The 14,385-nt window shown below is 45.5% G+C and overlaps 1 protein-coding gene across 1 annotated transcript in view; it reads right to left on the bottom strand.

Annotated features, from left to right (window-relative positions):
* notch1b (notch receptor 1b) overlaps window positions 1-10,020 on the bottom strand; it is a 52,969-nt gene extending 42,949 nt beyond the window's left edge. The window contains exons 1-2 of the mRNA XM_063195034.1: window positions 9,744-10,020; window positions 8,591-8,669 (exon numbers count right to left, since the gene is read on the bottom strand). Coding sequence (XP_063051104.1) covers window positions 8,591-8,669; window positions 9,744-9,801 — 137 coding nt within the window. The 5' untranslated portion in view covers window positions 9,802-10,020. The remainder of the gene's footprint in view (window positions 1-8,590; window positions 8,670-9,743) is intronic.
* Between the last annotated feature and the right edge of the window lie 4,365 nt (window positions 10,021-14,385).

Below are 14,385 nucleotides of genomic sequence, written 5' to 3' on the forward strand. Positions count from 1 at the left end.
CTATTGAGCTGTGTCGTGCCTATGTGAAAAGCAAAAAGTGGCGGCCTAGTCGTGTTGTGTTGAGTTGTAGGCCTACCAGAAAACCGGCAGTGGAAAAGAGGCAAATGAGAAACAATGATTTAAAATCCCCTAAAAATGTCCAGGCCAACCAGGTAATAAACCCCACCGCTTATTCTGGCTAAAATCTTAAAGCCCTGTTGTCAGTGTCAACACCATGATATCATCATCATCCTCCTCTTTTTCCTACTCCACACTACACCTGTGTGTTTCCACTTCTGCTTCCCCTTTGTCCCTCCACTCCACCCCATCCCATAATGCTGTTTTGGGATTCCGCGCCTCAAAAGCCACCAGTAGCCCGGGGCAACCGCACAACAGGCAGGCTTGCTGGCTTGGTTGGGTTGGGTTGGTTGGGGCTGGGGCCAGTGGAGTAATGTGTGCCCGGACACAGCAGATGTTTTCTTGACACCTAACCCTAGGCCAGATGAGACGCCACCCCCGCTAACCCACACCCCCCATACCCCAACCCCCGCCCTCACTCCTCTCCTCTCCACCCCCCAGCCAGTCAGTCAGTCTGCCATCTGCCATCAACAAGTCACCCAATAAAGGGCCTCTTTCAGAGAAATGACTCGAGTCTCACTCACTCATTCTCTCTCTCTCTCTCTCTCGCTTTATCCATCCCTCTCTCTCTTTCTCTGTGTGTGTGTGTTTGTGTGTGTGTGTGTGTGTGTGTGTGTGTGTGTGTGTGTGTGTGTGTGTGTGTGTGTGTGGCTAGTCATGCCGTTATCTGGGGGTGAGGTGAGGAAGAGGTCGGGGGTGAACAAAGCAGAGGGCCATCAGCGATGCCGAAACACCACTTGAGATAACGCGGGAGGTGTTGCTACTACTTACTCAAGCACTACACACCTGTGGCAGATCCGCCACACAAAAACACACTGCTGAACACACCTGAACGCTCGCTGCTGTGCTGAAATCTAGTATGAAGAGCATCTTAAGCATTCTTCGTCTTCAATAAAAGAAAAAAAAATAACATGAGCTAGTTCATATTGAACATTTGAAAAGCCTGTTCTGAAGTGAATTAGGCATTATGATGGTTTCTGGTTGCAACAAGTGCAAGTAGTTTTTTTATGTTGTAAAAAGACTGTACAAATGTTGGTTTTCCATCTCATTCATTTACATAATAACAAAAAGGCATTTTACTCTTTCCTCTTTAATAAATGCAAGATTTTAAACATATCAACGACTCACCACTTCCTTCTCTAATCCCCAATAAGACTCACACGGATACATCATAAACACATCTCTTTGAAGTTCCTCTGGGAACAACAAAACCGACCCTGAACATTTCGGGGTGAAAATTTTCCACTGTCCCACCAGTTATCAAATCCCCCTTGCTACTACATACAGTAGAAAGCCTAGTGAGTTAGTTTTGAGACTCCCCATCCCATCTGTTTGTTTGCGTTTGTGTTCCCCCTCCTACATCTGTCCCCCATGACTGGGCTCCCAAATGGAGGAGGGAAGGCAGCCATGTTGTTCCATCAGGAGCAGGAGCAACAACACACAGCACAGTCGGCCGCCCACCCCCCATTTCTTCTGCCCTGAGGCTTGCTGTATCCTGTCTAGTCTGACGATGGGAAAAGCCAGCAGCTCAGGGCCCTCCTCCGTTTGGTGGCTTTATGAGTCTGGAGAGTTCCCCCCTCTTGGCCTGGGAACCAGGTAAGTGTTTTCAGGTGTTCTTAAAAAGGTACACTGTGCAGGAAATGGTCAAAAAAGGTACTGCAACTATGCTGCTCATTGAAACTGGGCTGCCTATTGCCAAATTTGATCTTTACATGAACGTTTACTAAGTAATAAACAAATACAGTATGTCCTACTATGGTCCAAGTAGAGTCATTTTTGCAGGTAAAAATGGCTATTTTTGGAAATTCATGGCAGACCATGGAGAAGATCCCCCTTTTCATGTATGAAAAGTGCAATTTTTCCAGTCATAATGAATACTAAGAATTTGATGGTGGTGGTAAGTATTCATGAAAAAGGTAACATTAGTGAATGGGCAGCATGAATTCTGGAAATAAACAACTAAAAATCTCACACAGTGTCCCTTTAAGGAGAGTCTCTCTGGCTTATGGTCCCGAGTGCTTCTTATTACTGTTTCGGGACGCGAGTTAATTAAACAAGCAAGGAAAACTCCCAACCTCCTACTCTCATCTTTACTTCCTTCTCGTTTCAACCTACTATGGATTCCCACTGGAACAGTTGATGGAAGTTAAAATCTCGTAGTAACCAAATGAAAAAAACAAATGCACTAAGAATCTCTACTTCTAGTATCAAATTCACATCAAATACAGCAAGTATACAAATACAAATGGATGGGACAGCTCAAAGGCAAAGATGGCGGGCTTGACTCTTCTCAGTGTAAGCAAAACTCCAAATCACATATGGCACATGTTCCACAGCCCAGGTCTTTAAGCACCACCTGCCACTTCAACACAAAATCCCTTTTTTACAGCTCACTGGGCCAAGGAGAGACACACACAAACACACACACACTTAGACTTTCACAAACAAAGCAGGCTAACATTCCAGGCTAGCTTCTGGTCAAGCATGACACAGTGGTGTACATTACACACACACACACACACACACACACACACACACACACACACACACACACACACACACACACACACACACACACACACACACACACACACACACACACACACACACACACACACACACACACACACACACACACTTCTGCTGAATAAAAGGGCAGAGGCGGGTTTTCAAAGCACCCCTGCACTATATAATGTGTGACCCGGGTTTAAATGTGCAATGGCTTCGCTTTAGAGTTTAACTCTCTAGGATCCACCTACAATCAAATCCATTCATCGATGCTCCCTTTTCATCCAACTCCCCAGTTGCCTTGCTTTGCAGAGAGAGAGAGAGAGAGAGAGAGGCTCTCCAGTCCTCCTTGCATCCTTTACAGCCCCCCACCCCACCCCTCAACCATTGGCTTTCTGTCCTCATATGATCGGAGACTGCACCTTCTCTTCCTCCGACTTCAGAAAGCCCATTTCCTGTCTCTCAAAGAAGAGGAGGGAAGCGGATGATACTTCACGTCCTCCCTCACAACAAACAATGGCGGCCATTCATTGGGCCTTTTCCCTCTGATGCACATCGCCTGGCTTCCCACTGCCGCAAGAGCCTTTACAGTAGTTTTGGCCCGCACAATCGCTGTCCATTCAAAATTAAAGGGGGTCTAATATGTTTTTTTATACAAAATCAAATTCCTCTGCTGGGGAATGAATGTGCTTCATTGATGGCTCCAAAGCCCCGTAGCAGTAGATAAAAACAATTACAGTCTGTCCCTTGTTAAGTGTGAACAGTTTCGGTTGCACTTCAGTGCATTGTATGATACGCTCTGTGATCTCCTCAGTAACAGTTTCAGCAGGGGTCACCTTTTGACTTTGGCCGTCAACAATTCGACAGGCAGAGAGACGTGTACATGTAGTATGTCGGGATATTGTTACACGTCCGTGGCAGTAAAAAAGAAATAGGCCTCTCTAATCAGTCACTCAAGTGGCCTCGGCCGTAGCAGCACAAGGAGTCACATGCCTTGCCGCATCAAGACGTTTTGACAGGCATAAAATTCAGCCCCCTCAAGGGGAAGCAGGTGAACCCCTTTTTTTCCTTCAGCCACTTGACATCTATCAGCGTCCTCCATCTTCGCTTGGTGGCAGTGCACATAGCATACTGTAAGCCTCTCTTGAGCCCCAACTGGCCAGTGTCAATCTACTGCAGGCGCCCTTGGAATCCATCCACCCTGTCCCTACCCTTGCTTGGCTCGACCAACCCAGAGGCATTGCACTGTACAGTACACAGCACTCCCACGGCACTGCACTGCACTGCGCTACACTACACTCCGGCATGTCAGCCTGACTCAAGGACTCAGGGTTCAATTGTTTAGAAACAGGAAATGAGATTTCTTCACTGAGTCACAAATAGTTCAAAGTCTAGTAAAAGCAGGTGCTTTTTTAAAAAAAGCAGGTGCTCCTCCCCAAAAAAGTAATATAAAGTGCAGCCTAGAGGTGTGTAAAAAAATGTCAAGTTATTTCTTTTCATGATACATGTACAATATTTTACACAGGATTGCCTCAAAGTTTGTTTTCCCAGTTGTTTGGCTGCCTGAGCCAGTGCCAGTGCCAAGGGAGTGGGCAGGGTACCTTGGAGAGCCTTGGAGATAATCAACCCTTGGGTCCCTCTCCGTCCGTCCCTCCCTCCCTTCACCTCATTCTCAGCTGCAGACACGCGAGATGGCATGCGTGGCATGGCATGTCAAGTAGGAGACAGCAATGAATGTCCTTCACTACCACTGCATGTATGCATGCATGTGTGTGTGTGTGTGTGTGTGTGTGTGTGTGTGTGTGTGTGTGTGTGTGTGTGTGTGTGTGTGTGTGTGTGTGTGTGTGTGTGTGTGTGTGTGTGTGTGTGTGTGTGTGTGTGTGTGTGCAGGGCCGTTGGCAGCTTTGGGCCAGGGTCACGGACAAAGTCCCCCGCCCCATTACCCTAATAAATACATTGTAACGAGGACACAATTCTGAGTTCGCCCTCCCCCTGGGCCCGGGACACCTGACCCTCTTGTGCCCCCCACCGTCGACTTCCCTGCACGTGTGTAACCAGCTCAGCAGCCAGGCTATTTCCGTGAAGCAGAGCCAGAAGCCTGAGTGGCAGCTGACACAAAAGGTGAAACATGTAAACACAGTCGTGTGTTTTTTCCTTGCCTTTCCCCTTTGCCAGAAGGCAGGAAAAGTGTGTCACAACTAAAAGGAAACACTGCTGTAGAGATGGGACATTATGCTGTAGTACTTCGCTTTATGTAGTACTGTGCTTCATTGCGCTTGTGTTCAGTATGCTTGCGAGACATTTCCAACAACCAAAACGAACTGCTCTCCACTCACTGTCCTACAATAACCTTGTTGTGAGGACGTTCTTCATTTTCCTCAGCCATATTTCGTAACAATTCATGTCCTCTTTTGTTAGTCAGTCACTTTGGATACAAGCATCTGCTAGATGTAACGACAGGTTGCAACAGTTGTTCAGTTATCGCCGAATTCCTCTGAGCAAGACAGCAGAATGTACCCCAGCCAGCAGCCATTTATATCCATGCTTTGGATATAAAAAAGGACCAAACTTCAGCCGAAAAAATCTCAAAGTACGCCAAAACTGTTCCGTTTCATGCAACTGGACTTCTTTAGGAGCTCTGCTCTCTTCCGCTTCAAGAGTTTTTCTGTCGGAGTCTCTCAGGGGAAGAGACGAAGGGAAGTTGTCTCCAACTAAACTCTTTTGATTAAGATGACCTGGATGAATGAGATTCTTCACAGACTTCTTCAAAATACAGTGTCAAAGATTCTACTCCTACCATCATCACTTCACAGATTCCGCTGAACAGATCTGGTATAGCTCAGCTCAGTGGAATTACCAGAGCAGCAGAAGGGGAAAGTGGGATAGCATTGGGGCCACATATGTTCAAACCAAATGTCACCCCTTAAAACTTCAAAAGAGCTGTCTGCTAGTCCTAACTGTCCAGCAAAAACAGAATGTGAATCCACTGTTCTGCCCACCTACCAACTGAGTTTTACCTAGACTAAACCGATAGGCTCATACCGAGTTAGTTACTCACAACTGACACTATGTCTGCATATTTTAGACATCTGATACGGTATTTTATAGTTTTGAGCATTGCGACCACATGATTTCAAATGGGCCTGACAGAAAGAAGCTCCGACACCAGAAATGCAGGCATGAGGGCAATTCAGGGGAAGGTCCAACTATCACAAATAGGTGTTGCCCTACATCTCTGGTTGCTATCAATCGGATGAAGACTTTTTGGTTACGCTGAAAATAAATGCTGTGCACAAGTTTCATTGTGTGCACGTGCATGTGTGTGTGTGTGTGTTTGAGATTTCATACCTGCCATCAATTATTTTAAACTGAAGGCACGTAGGCTCCTGTCTCAGTTAAAGGGCGAGTCCGTGTGTGTGTGTGTGTGTGTGTGTGTGTGTGTTTGAGATTTCATACCTGCCATCAATTATTTTAAACTGAAGGCACGTAGGCTCCTGTCTCAGTTAAAGGGCGAGTCCGTGTGTGTGTGTGTGTGTGTGCGCGCGCGCGAGTTCTCCTACCTGCCATCAATTCTTTTAAACTGAAGGCACATACCGGTAGGCTCCTGTCTCAGTTATAGGGCTAGTGTGTGTGTGTGTGTGTGTGTGTGTGTGTGTGTGTGTGTGTGTGTGTGTGTGTGTGTGTGTGTGTGTGTGTGTGTGGTTACAGGGCCTAGTAATAATGAGAGGCCACTGTAGTAATGCCTGAGGAAACGCTCGGCGACCACATTACTGAAGGCTTAATGGGCGAGGTAGGCCAATGAAACTGAACACCGGACCGGCCTGGTGGAGGCCGGGGGACTTAAATCCAAAGTGAGTGAGAAATGTTTTTAAGAGAACAAATGGTAACTTCAGGTGGCCAGAAATAGAGGTGTTAAGTTATACATCATTATTTATACATCTCATTGGAAAGTGCAGGGTGATAAACATCTGCTGAACCTTAAAATACCTCTCTGTGTGTGTGTGTGTGTGTGTGTGTGTGTGTGTGTGTGTGTGTGTGTGTGTGTGTGTGTGTGTGTGTGTGTGTGTGTGTGTGTGTGTGTGTGTGTGTGTGTGTGTGTGTCAGTGTGACCCACAGCCTCTAATGGCCATGGCTGTGGAAATGAAGACAAACTTCTATTGTTGGTGATGAACCATAAACAAGAACCCAAAAACAAAAATGATACCGACATCCTTGCCAAAAAAATAACCCTCCCCCAGACAAGCAGCTGAAATGTCTGTTTTTTTCCTCCAACTTCTCCCCCACACTCTGTTTGGCCGGTCCTCTTTGTTACCGTGGAGACAAAAGATGAAAGAGTGGAGTGGACATCGAGTGTCATCGAGTGTCCTGTGCCCGGCCAGGCTGGTCTCTCCTCTCCGTCCCCCTGTGCTGCCCCTGTCCCCCTGCCCTCAGCTCAGCTCATCAGATCTCCACGTTTAATTGGACTCCGGGTCTGAGGACATGCCGGCACAATGCGGGCCTTTGTGGGCCCTTTGCCTGTGGCACGCTGGCCGCCAGGGCAGAATTAAGATGTGGCCCTCAGCCAACACGTCTCTCTCTCTCTCTCTCTCTCTCTCTCTCTCTCTCTCTCTCTCTCTCTCTCTCTCTCTCTCTCTCTCTCTATGTCTCTCTTTCTCTGTTTCCCCCCCTCTCTCTTCTTTCTCTGCACAGGCCGTCCTGACTCCCTCAGAGATGCCAAAAGAACAAGGACTAACCCATTTCAGGGGCTTTTTATCTGTCCGCTCACATCTCCGTTTTCTAGACTTACGCCGTTTAGAAGAAAAAAAGAGAGGTAGAGAGAGGGAGAAAGATAGAGAGAGGGAGAGAGAAAGAGTAAATAGACACTTGTGGAGTTGAATGAGGAAAGAGCGCAGAAACCTTATCCGCAACAGGTCTTTGTTAGCCGACTGACTGAGGAGTTTTTTTTCCCTCCAGGACTATGAACAGGGCCAACAGTTGAAAAACAAGCCCCATAAACGTACCATTTTTTTTTAATCAGACATTTATGCACAAACTTTTCTGCATAGAAAATGTGCGAAACTACAATGTTTTCTTATTTAAAAAGTTTACCTCTTTCCACTGCACAGTGCATTGTTTGCAATTATGAAAACATCTAGTTTAATTACACCCTGCAACCATCTGGCCTTCTAATGTAAATTGCCAGAGTGAATGCCCATTGAAAACGGGACAAAACCCCAAGCTTGGAGAAGGGGGGGGGGGGTCTGAGAGAGAGAGGAGGAGAGATGGAGGGGAGGGGGGGTAACTAGGGAGGGTAGGGGGGGTCTGGGTATTCTGCAAGGCCTCACGCAGATTAGTCACACAGAATTAATCTAGACTGGGGGAACAATGAGGGTCGAGCTTCTGGCAAAGCCCAGCTGTCACTCCGTGAAAGAAAAGAGAAACAAGATTTAGGGGCTTTGAACGTATCGGGAGACTTCTGCAGCAGAAGTGGCTTGCGTTCACCAACAGCAGGTCCAGAGGATGGGATGGGGGGGCATGAGGGGGGGTTGACCTCTGGTCATACACGCCCCTAGACACACATGCGTGCACGCGCACACACACCCGCACACTTGTGACCCCCCCTCCATCCACACACACGCACATTCGCACACTTACAGCCCCACCACCACCACACTCACACAATCAACGGGCCTGCCCCTGATTGATTGGCTAGGCCAACGCTTTCTTTCGAAGAATGTGCATATGAAAGAAGGGAGCAGAATTCAAAACACAATACCAATGGCCGCCATGTTGGGATAAACATTAACATGACGTTGTGAACTGCTGACCAGGCCAATCTATTCAAACACTGAGAACTTTCTTTTGTCTGACTACACTGAGTTTACAGAAGTAAAAGAAAAAAACCCAGGTGGTGTTCCTTGATATAAAAGAAATTCACATGTCCCATTTTGTGTCCTTGATTTTTGGGTTTGCAGCGTTGACTTACTTGCATTCGGTTCTGCCATTACCGGTGGGCTCACAGGTGCCTCCGTTCAAACAGGAGTCTGGCCCAAGGCATCCTTGCCCTGCAAACAAAAAAATGTTATGTACCCACACAGCCACAGAAAAAAACATGTTCATAACATCCCCTGCTTCATGCTTAGCAACTTATTTGATATTACTTCATGGGAGTTGGTTACTCCTCCACACTAACAAAGGAAGAAGGCATCAGACCAAACGTCTCCAGCAAGAACTCTTAGAATGCAAATGTGAAAGTAAAAACGTGTTGTGACATAAAACTCCCAATCCGGCCAGGAGTGAGACTTTGGTGTGACTATTGGCACCTTTAAGTGATGTTTGTGGGCAGTGGGATTTGACACCATCCTGGTACATGCATTCTTCCATCTGCAGCTGTTCCCAAGAATGTACTATATTTGGTGGATCGACTGTGTGGCAAGGCTATTTCCTTGCAACTTTGATTCAAACACGTACACAAGTTTGCTTAACTTTAACACAGAACTGCACACTTTCATAGCCTATAAGACCACCGCAGGATCCCACGGATAGACGTTGCCCTTCATGAATGAAAGACCCGTGGTGAAAAAAAAAATACGCTGAATGTTTAGGCATGCAGGTTTTAAACAATTCACTTGGAGCATATTACTGACGAACTTTAGGCTACATGTCTGGGCTATCAACTTGTATTTCTGAAAATTAAAGTGGCACGCTTATCACGTACGTGCCCCATTGTCATGTTCGAAAAACGCGCAGAGAATTGTTGTGGTCAGATTGTTACTAAACATTTTGTTTCGCTCCTTCCCTCCGGCAATGGTTTCCGAAAAAACTAAATAGACAAACAGTAAGTGCTACATCGTACTACACCGGCTACATATGCACATCTCGAAGGCATATTCGGAGACACGCGCCAGTTGGATGCAAGAAGCGTTCGAAGCGCCGCTGTCTCGTGCAACAAGTGTTCCAATAACCCCATCATCCAAATGCTTCGCCACAAGTCACTTTACAAAAAAGTTTCTGAAATTCAAACGTGTTGTCGTGAATCATCATTACATCTTGAATCTCTGATGTGTTTTAAGTCCAAAGATATGAGGAGTTATGACGGCACCAATCAACTCACAAAGAAATCAGTAGCGTGCTCTTACCTTTCGTTAGAGCTATCAATACGAGTAGAGTTGTAAGTTTCACAAGGAACCGATGCATTCCTCCTCGTCGGTTTATAAAATCTCTTTAATTCCTCGTAGGGTTATCATAGATCCAATGGGTTTTTTCTCTTCAAAAAGTCCATAAACAAAGAACCAACATTGGGGAAATTTTGGTGAGCGCTTTGTCCCCAAGAACTCCGTGCAGTGATGTGTACTCGTTGATTCTCCAACTGTGACTGAGACCCCCTATTCACATCTCCATTCTCCGCTCCGCGTCTAGGGGCGTACTCCTTCCGCACCACTACCCCTCCAAACTATTCATTTACTTTAGGCAACTTTCTGAACTGACAGTGGGAAAAACACGCCCACTATCTGACCAAGTTTTAAGTGGGATATGCAAGGTAATAACTTTTTGATTAGTCAACACTACCATTCAGGTATGACGAAATACAGTGGTCCTCTCTTCTTCCCACGACTGTATTAACTACAGTGACAAAATTCACTCAGTCATTTCAGTAGCCTATACATTAGTCACAGTTAGTTTTTTTTTCATTTAAGTTGGCTAATGCAGAGTAGGCCAATAGCTCATGTTAGTCAAATGGCAATTATTACAATATCTTTAAATCTTTACATTTTTGCCAAAGATTTGCATAATGCAAACAAAGTTTGCATAGATATGATCAGTGGAATTTTTAATGTTCTCACTTTCTGTCTATCTCAGATACCCACAAACAAACAAGACAAGGAGGGATGGAGTAGAGAGATAGAAAGATTTTGAGTTGTTGTTGGCCATTATTTGTTAAGAATTAATGCTAACAGGGGGAAAACAGAGCAATTGCCCCGGGCCCAGGGGGAGAGGCTGCTCAGAAATTGGGTCCTCATTACATTGTATTGGCTGGGGGGCCCTTTTAAATGACATTGTCCTGGGCCCAGCCAATGCTGTTATCGGCCAAGGTGACATGGCCTTTTTTTTCAGAACCCTTGTCCATCTCAAACACACGTCATCATGACAGTCATCAAGTACAATCCAATCCCTGAAGAGATTTTCAAACTCTGATAAGATAACTAAGACAATGGGTCGTAAAATTTTCCTTCACTACAACATCAACACAACTGCATCATATCTGGTAGGCTATACGATTCTGTCACCATTTCTTCAGCATAAACAATGGCAATCAAACAGCTTCATTATGGAGTCATTTTAGCCACTCATTTTAGCCAGTTTGTTCAAGTTTAAGCTGTTTATTTTTTTAATGTGAAGCAGATCATTGACAAACACACGGATGATGCATTGCGCTGCTTTCACAGAGTGAGTTGTTCTCTGATGCTCTTATTCTTTCTGACTTAATCTGTTTTGCCAGTGGATTTGAAGTCCGCACCGCAGGGGGTGATATCCATTACACTGGCCATGTTGTGGCCATGTTATGATCAGAGAGACCTCCCATGTACAGTAGAGCAGTGTTTCCCAACCAGGGGTACGTGTACCACAAGGGGTACGCAAGCACACTGCAGGGGGTACTTGGAAAAATGTAATTTTAACAAATGCACAGTCACACTGGAATAGAAAAAGTGATGTAAAGCATAAGTTAGGGGGTACTCATGGCACAACGAAAAGGCTTAGGGGGTACATGAGACAAAAAAAAGGTTGGGAAATACTGCAGTAGACCATGGCTACATATGGCTGCGTGTGACAGACAGCAATCTCATGCATCTGTTGCATATTACATTACATTTAGCAGACACTTTTATCCAGCTTACAACAGAGGAGATAACAACATACAATACATGGAGAAAATTCAGAATGCACAAGCATTGCGCTGAAGACGCATTGCATTGCATTGTATTACATTTAATTACATTTATCAGACACTTTTAAAAAATATGTATTTTTTTGTGGGGGCTTTTATTGCCTTTATTTGACAGAATGGTGAAGGCAGTGACAGGAAGTGAGTGGGCAGAGGGAGATGGGGAAGGGTTGGCAAAGGACCCGGGCCGGGAGTCGAACCCGAGTCAGCCGTATAGCAAATGAGTACCCTGCCATTTTCGCCACGGTAGGGCCTTCAGACACTTTTATCCAAAGTCACTGACAAAAGTGGACATACACAGTCAGCAGCTTTGCAATCTGAGGAGGAATACATAGTCACGACAAGACAAGCGAGACCATATTTTCCAAAATGCGTACTCAATCTTTATATATCAAAAAATGTACTATGCTATATTCAGACCCATAAATTCTGCAAATATGCATGTTATCCTCACAAGAGTAAATGATTGGGACATCACGTTAATGTTAGATATGATAGATTAAATAGGCCTATCTGTGAAAAAACAAAACGTAAGGTCAAATGTCATTTCTTTCTTTTAATTATTATTATTTTTTAAATGGATTTATAGCATTTCTGGAATTGACCTAGACCTCTTCATTTTACTTGTTTTGAACCCGCCGGTATCCATCTCTCCTAAAATGTTTCCCAAGCTGTCACCACCGGCAGCACAGGCCCTCATGCAGTCAGACTCAGCAGCACTGCCAGTGCTCTCTGTTGTGACTGCGACCATTTTTAGCCGTTTCATGAGAACTTCCCACAGTCAAGAGATCAGGGCAAAACATGCCTAACCCCCTCAGGATCGGCCATTTATTTCCTGCGACTCTACTTGAGACACGGATGGTGTGTTTTGTGGTCACACACACACACACACAGACACAGACATAGACACATACACACGCACGCACGCACGCACGCACACACACACACACACACACACACACACACACACACACACACACACACACACACACACACACACAGAGACAGACAGACAGACAGACAGACAGACACACACACACACACACACACACACACACACACACACACACTCACACGGGGCATAGGGGCCACTTTGCTACATTTTCCTTGGAAGCCTCTCTCACTCCCAGAAGGCTGCAATAGGACATAGGGGATTTTTTCCTCTGTGACTACACGTCTTAATGCACTAGTGTAAATATTAGATTTTTGACAATGCAGATAAGGAATAAGTAGGCCCAACTACTGAAAATAAATAGCTGATTGACCTTTCAGATACTGTCTCAGAGACATTCTTTTAGGCGTTTAGTGTAAGGTACATGGTAGGTCTCTGTGTAGTGCAGGGGTGGGGAATCTTTTTCAATCGAAGGGCCACTTCAAATTCATCCGAGGGCTGTAAACGTCCTCCAAGGGTCGTACTATGAACACAAACCAGGATTTTCCCCTTCGCTTTAGGCCTATATTGAAGTGGGTCTTTGGTGTAATGATGCATCTGTGGGTCTTTGGGGCCTAACAAGTGTCTGATCTGGGCTGCTGTATAAATTCTTGTCATTACTGGGAAGTCTCACAAACATTTCCGCCTCATGTAGGAATCTTTTCACTGACGAAGAAAAAAAGTGTGATCTTTTACAATCTGACAAGGGTAGATTAGAAGACTCAATATTATTACAGTGAGCCTATAGGACATTTTCAGCCTCATCGAGGAATCTTTCAGGCCTAATGGAGGAACCTTTCAGTCATATATAAAGAAATGTTTCCACCTCTTATATAGGAACCTTTCAGTAATATGAAGGAGGACCTTTCCAGCTAAAAAAGGATTTCTGGCAACATACTCTTACATCCTCCATATTCCAGTGACTCCTTCTCTGGCTCCATATAGCCATCACAGTCTGAAAACCGCATGCTGTTGTAAAGTTTACAGGCCCAAATGTGACAACTCTATTAAATTTCTACTAAGCTAGTACGTTATGAAGTTATTTATTTTCTGTTCTGTATGTAGCCTTGCTGTGTGTGTATGTTGGAATACACTGAACCCTGACAGGCCCTGACAGCCCTGATGGAGCATGGAGCAGCACGGCAAGATAAGCACAGCGTATTGTGCTGTAACAGTGGCCTAAAACGCTGCCCTCTTTGATCAGTCATTAGATAAGCTGCTTGTGCTTGGAAAGGAGAGGCTGCAATCTAGGGCAACTGTGGTCTAATGACTGTGAAGTTGGTCTTGACGTTGGTGTTGTGGCACACTGCACAGAGCACACCGTCCTTCTAGGGGGAGCGTACCTATGTTCCCCTGGTCCTATCCCCAGGTCCTATGTTCCCCGGGTCCTATGTTCCCTGGGTCCTATGTTCCCCTGGTCCTATCCCCAGGTCCTATGTTCCCCGGGTCCTATGTTCCCCGGTCTTTGTATGGGGCCAGGGAACGAGGGCCCTTTTTCTAAAAAAGGGTTCTATGTTCCCTGCATTGTATCTAACCCTTCCCAAAACCATCCCTAAACTCAACCTGTAAGTAATGCAATGTTTCTGAGTTTTCAAATTGTGCCCTACCCAAAACCATCTCTAAACCTAACCTGTCAGTAATGCAATGTTTCTGAGTTGTAAATTTGGGCCCTGGCCATAACTTTCGCTAAACCTAACCTGTCACAGGTGCAACAACAACCTGCGCTTTGCCATGCGGTAGCAGTGTACTTGAAAGCAGCAGAGAACATAGAACCCTTTTCCAAAAAAAGGGAACATAGGACCGGGGGAACATAGGACCCGGGGAACATAGGGATGACCCCTCCTGTAGACCTAGGGCCTCATTTATCATCAGTTTCAAGAATCCCCTCTAAATTCTGTCCTACGTG

This window comes from Engraulis encrasicolus, chromosome 3 (genome assembly GCF_034702125.1).
Source record: "Engraulis encrasicolus isolate BLACKSEA-1 chromosome 3, IST_EnEncr_1.0, whole genome shotgun sequence".
NCBI classification, from domain to species: Eukaryota; Metazoa; Chordata; class Actinopteri; order Clupeiformes; family Engraulidae; genus Engraulis; species Engraulis encrasicolus.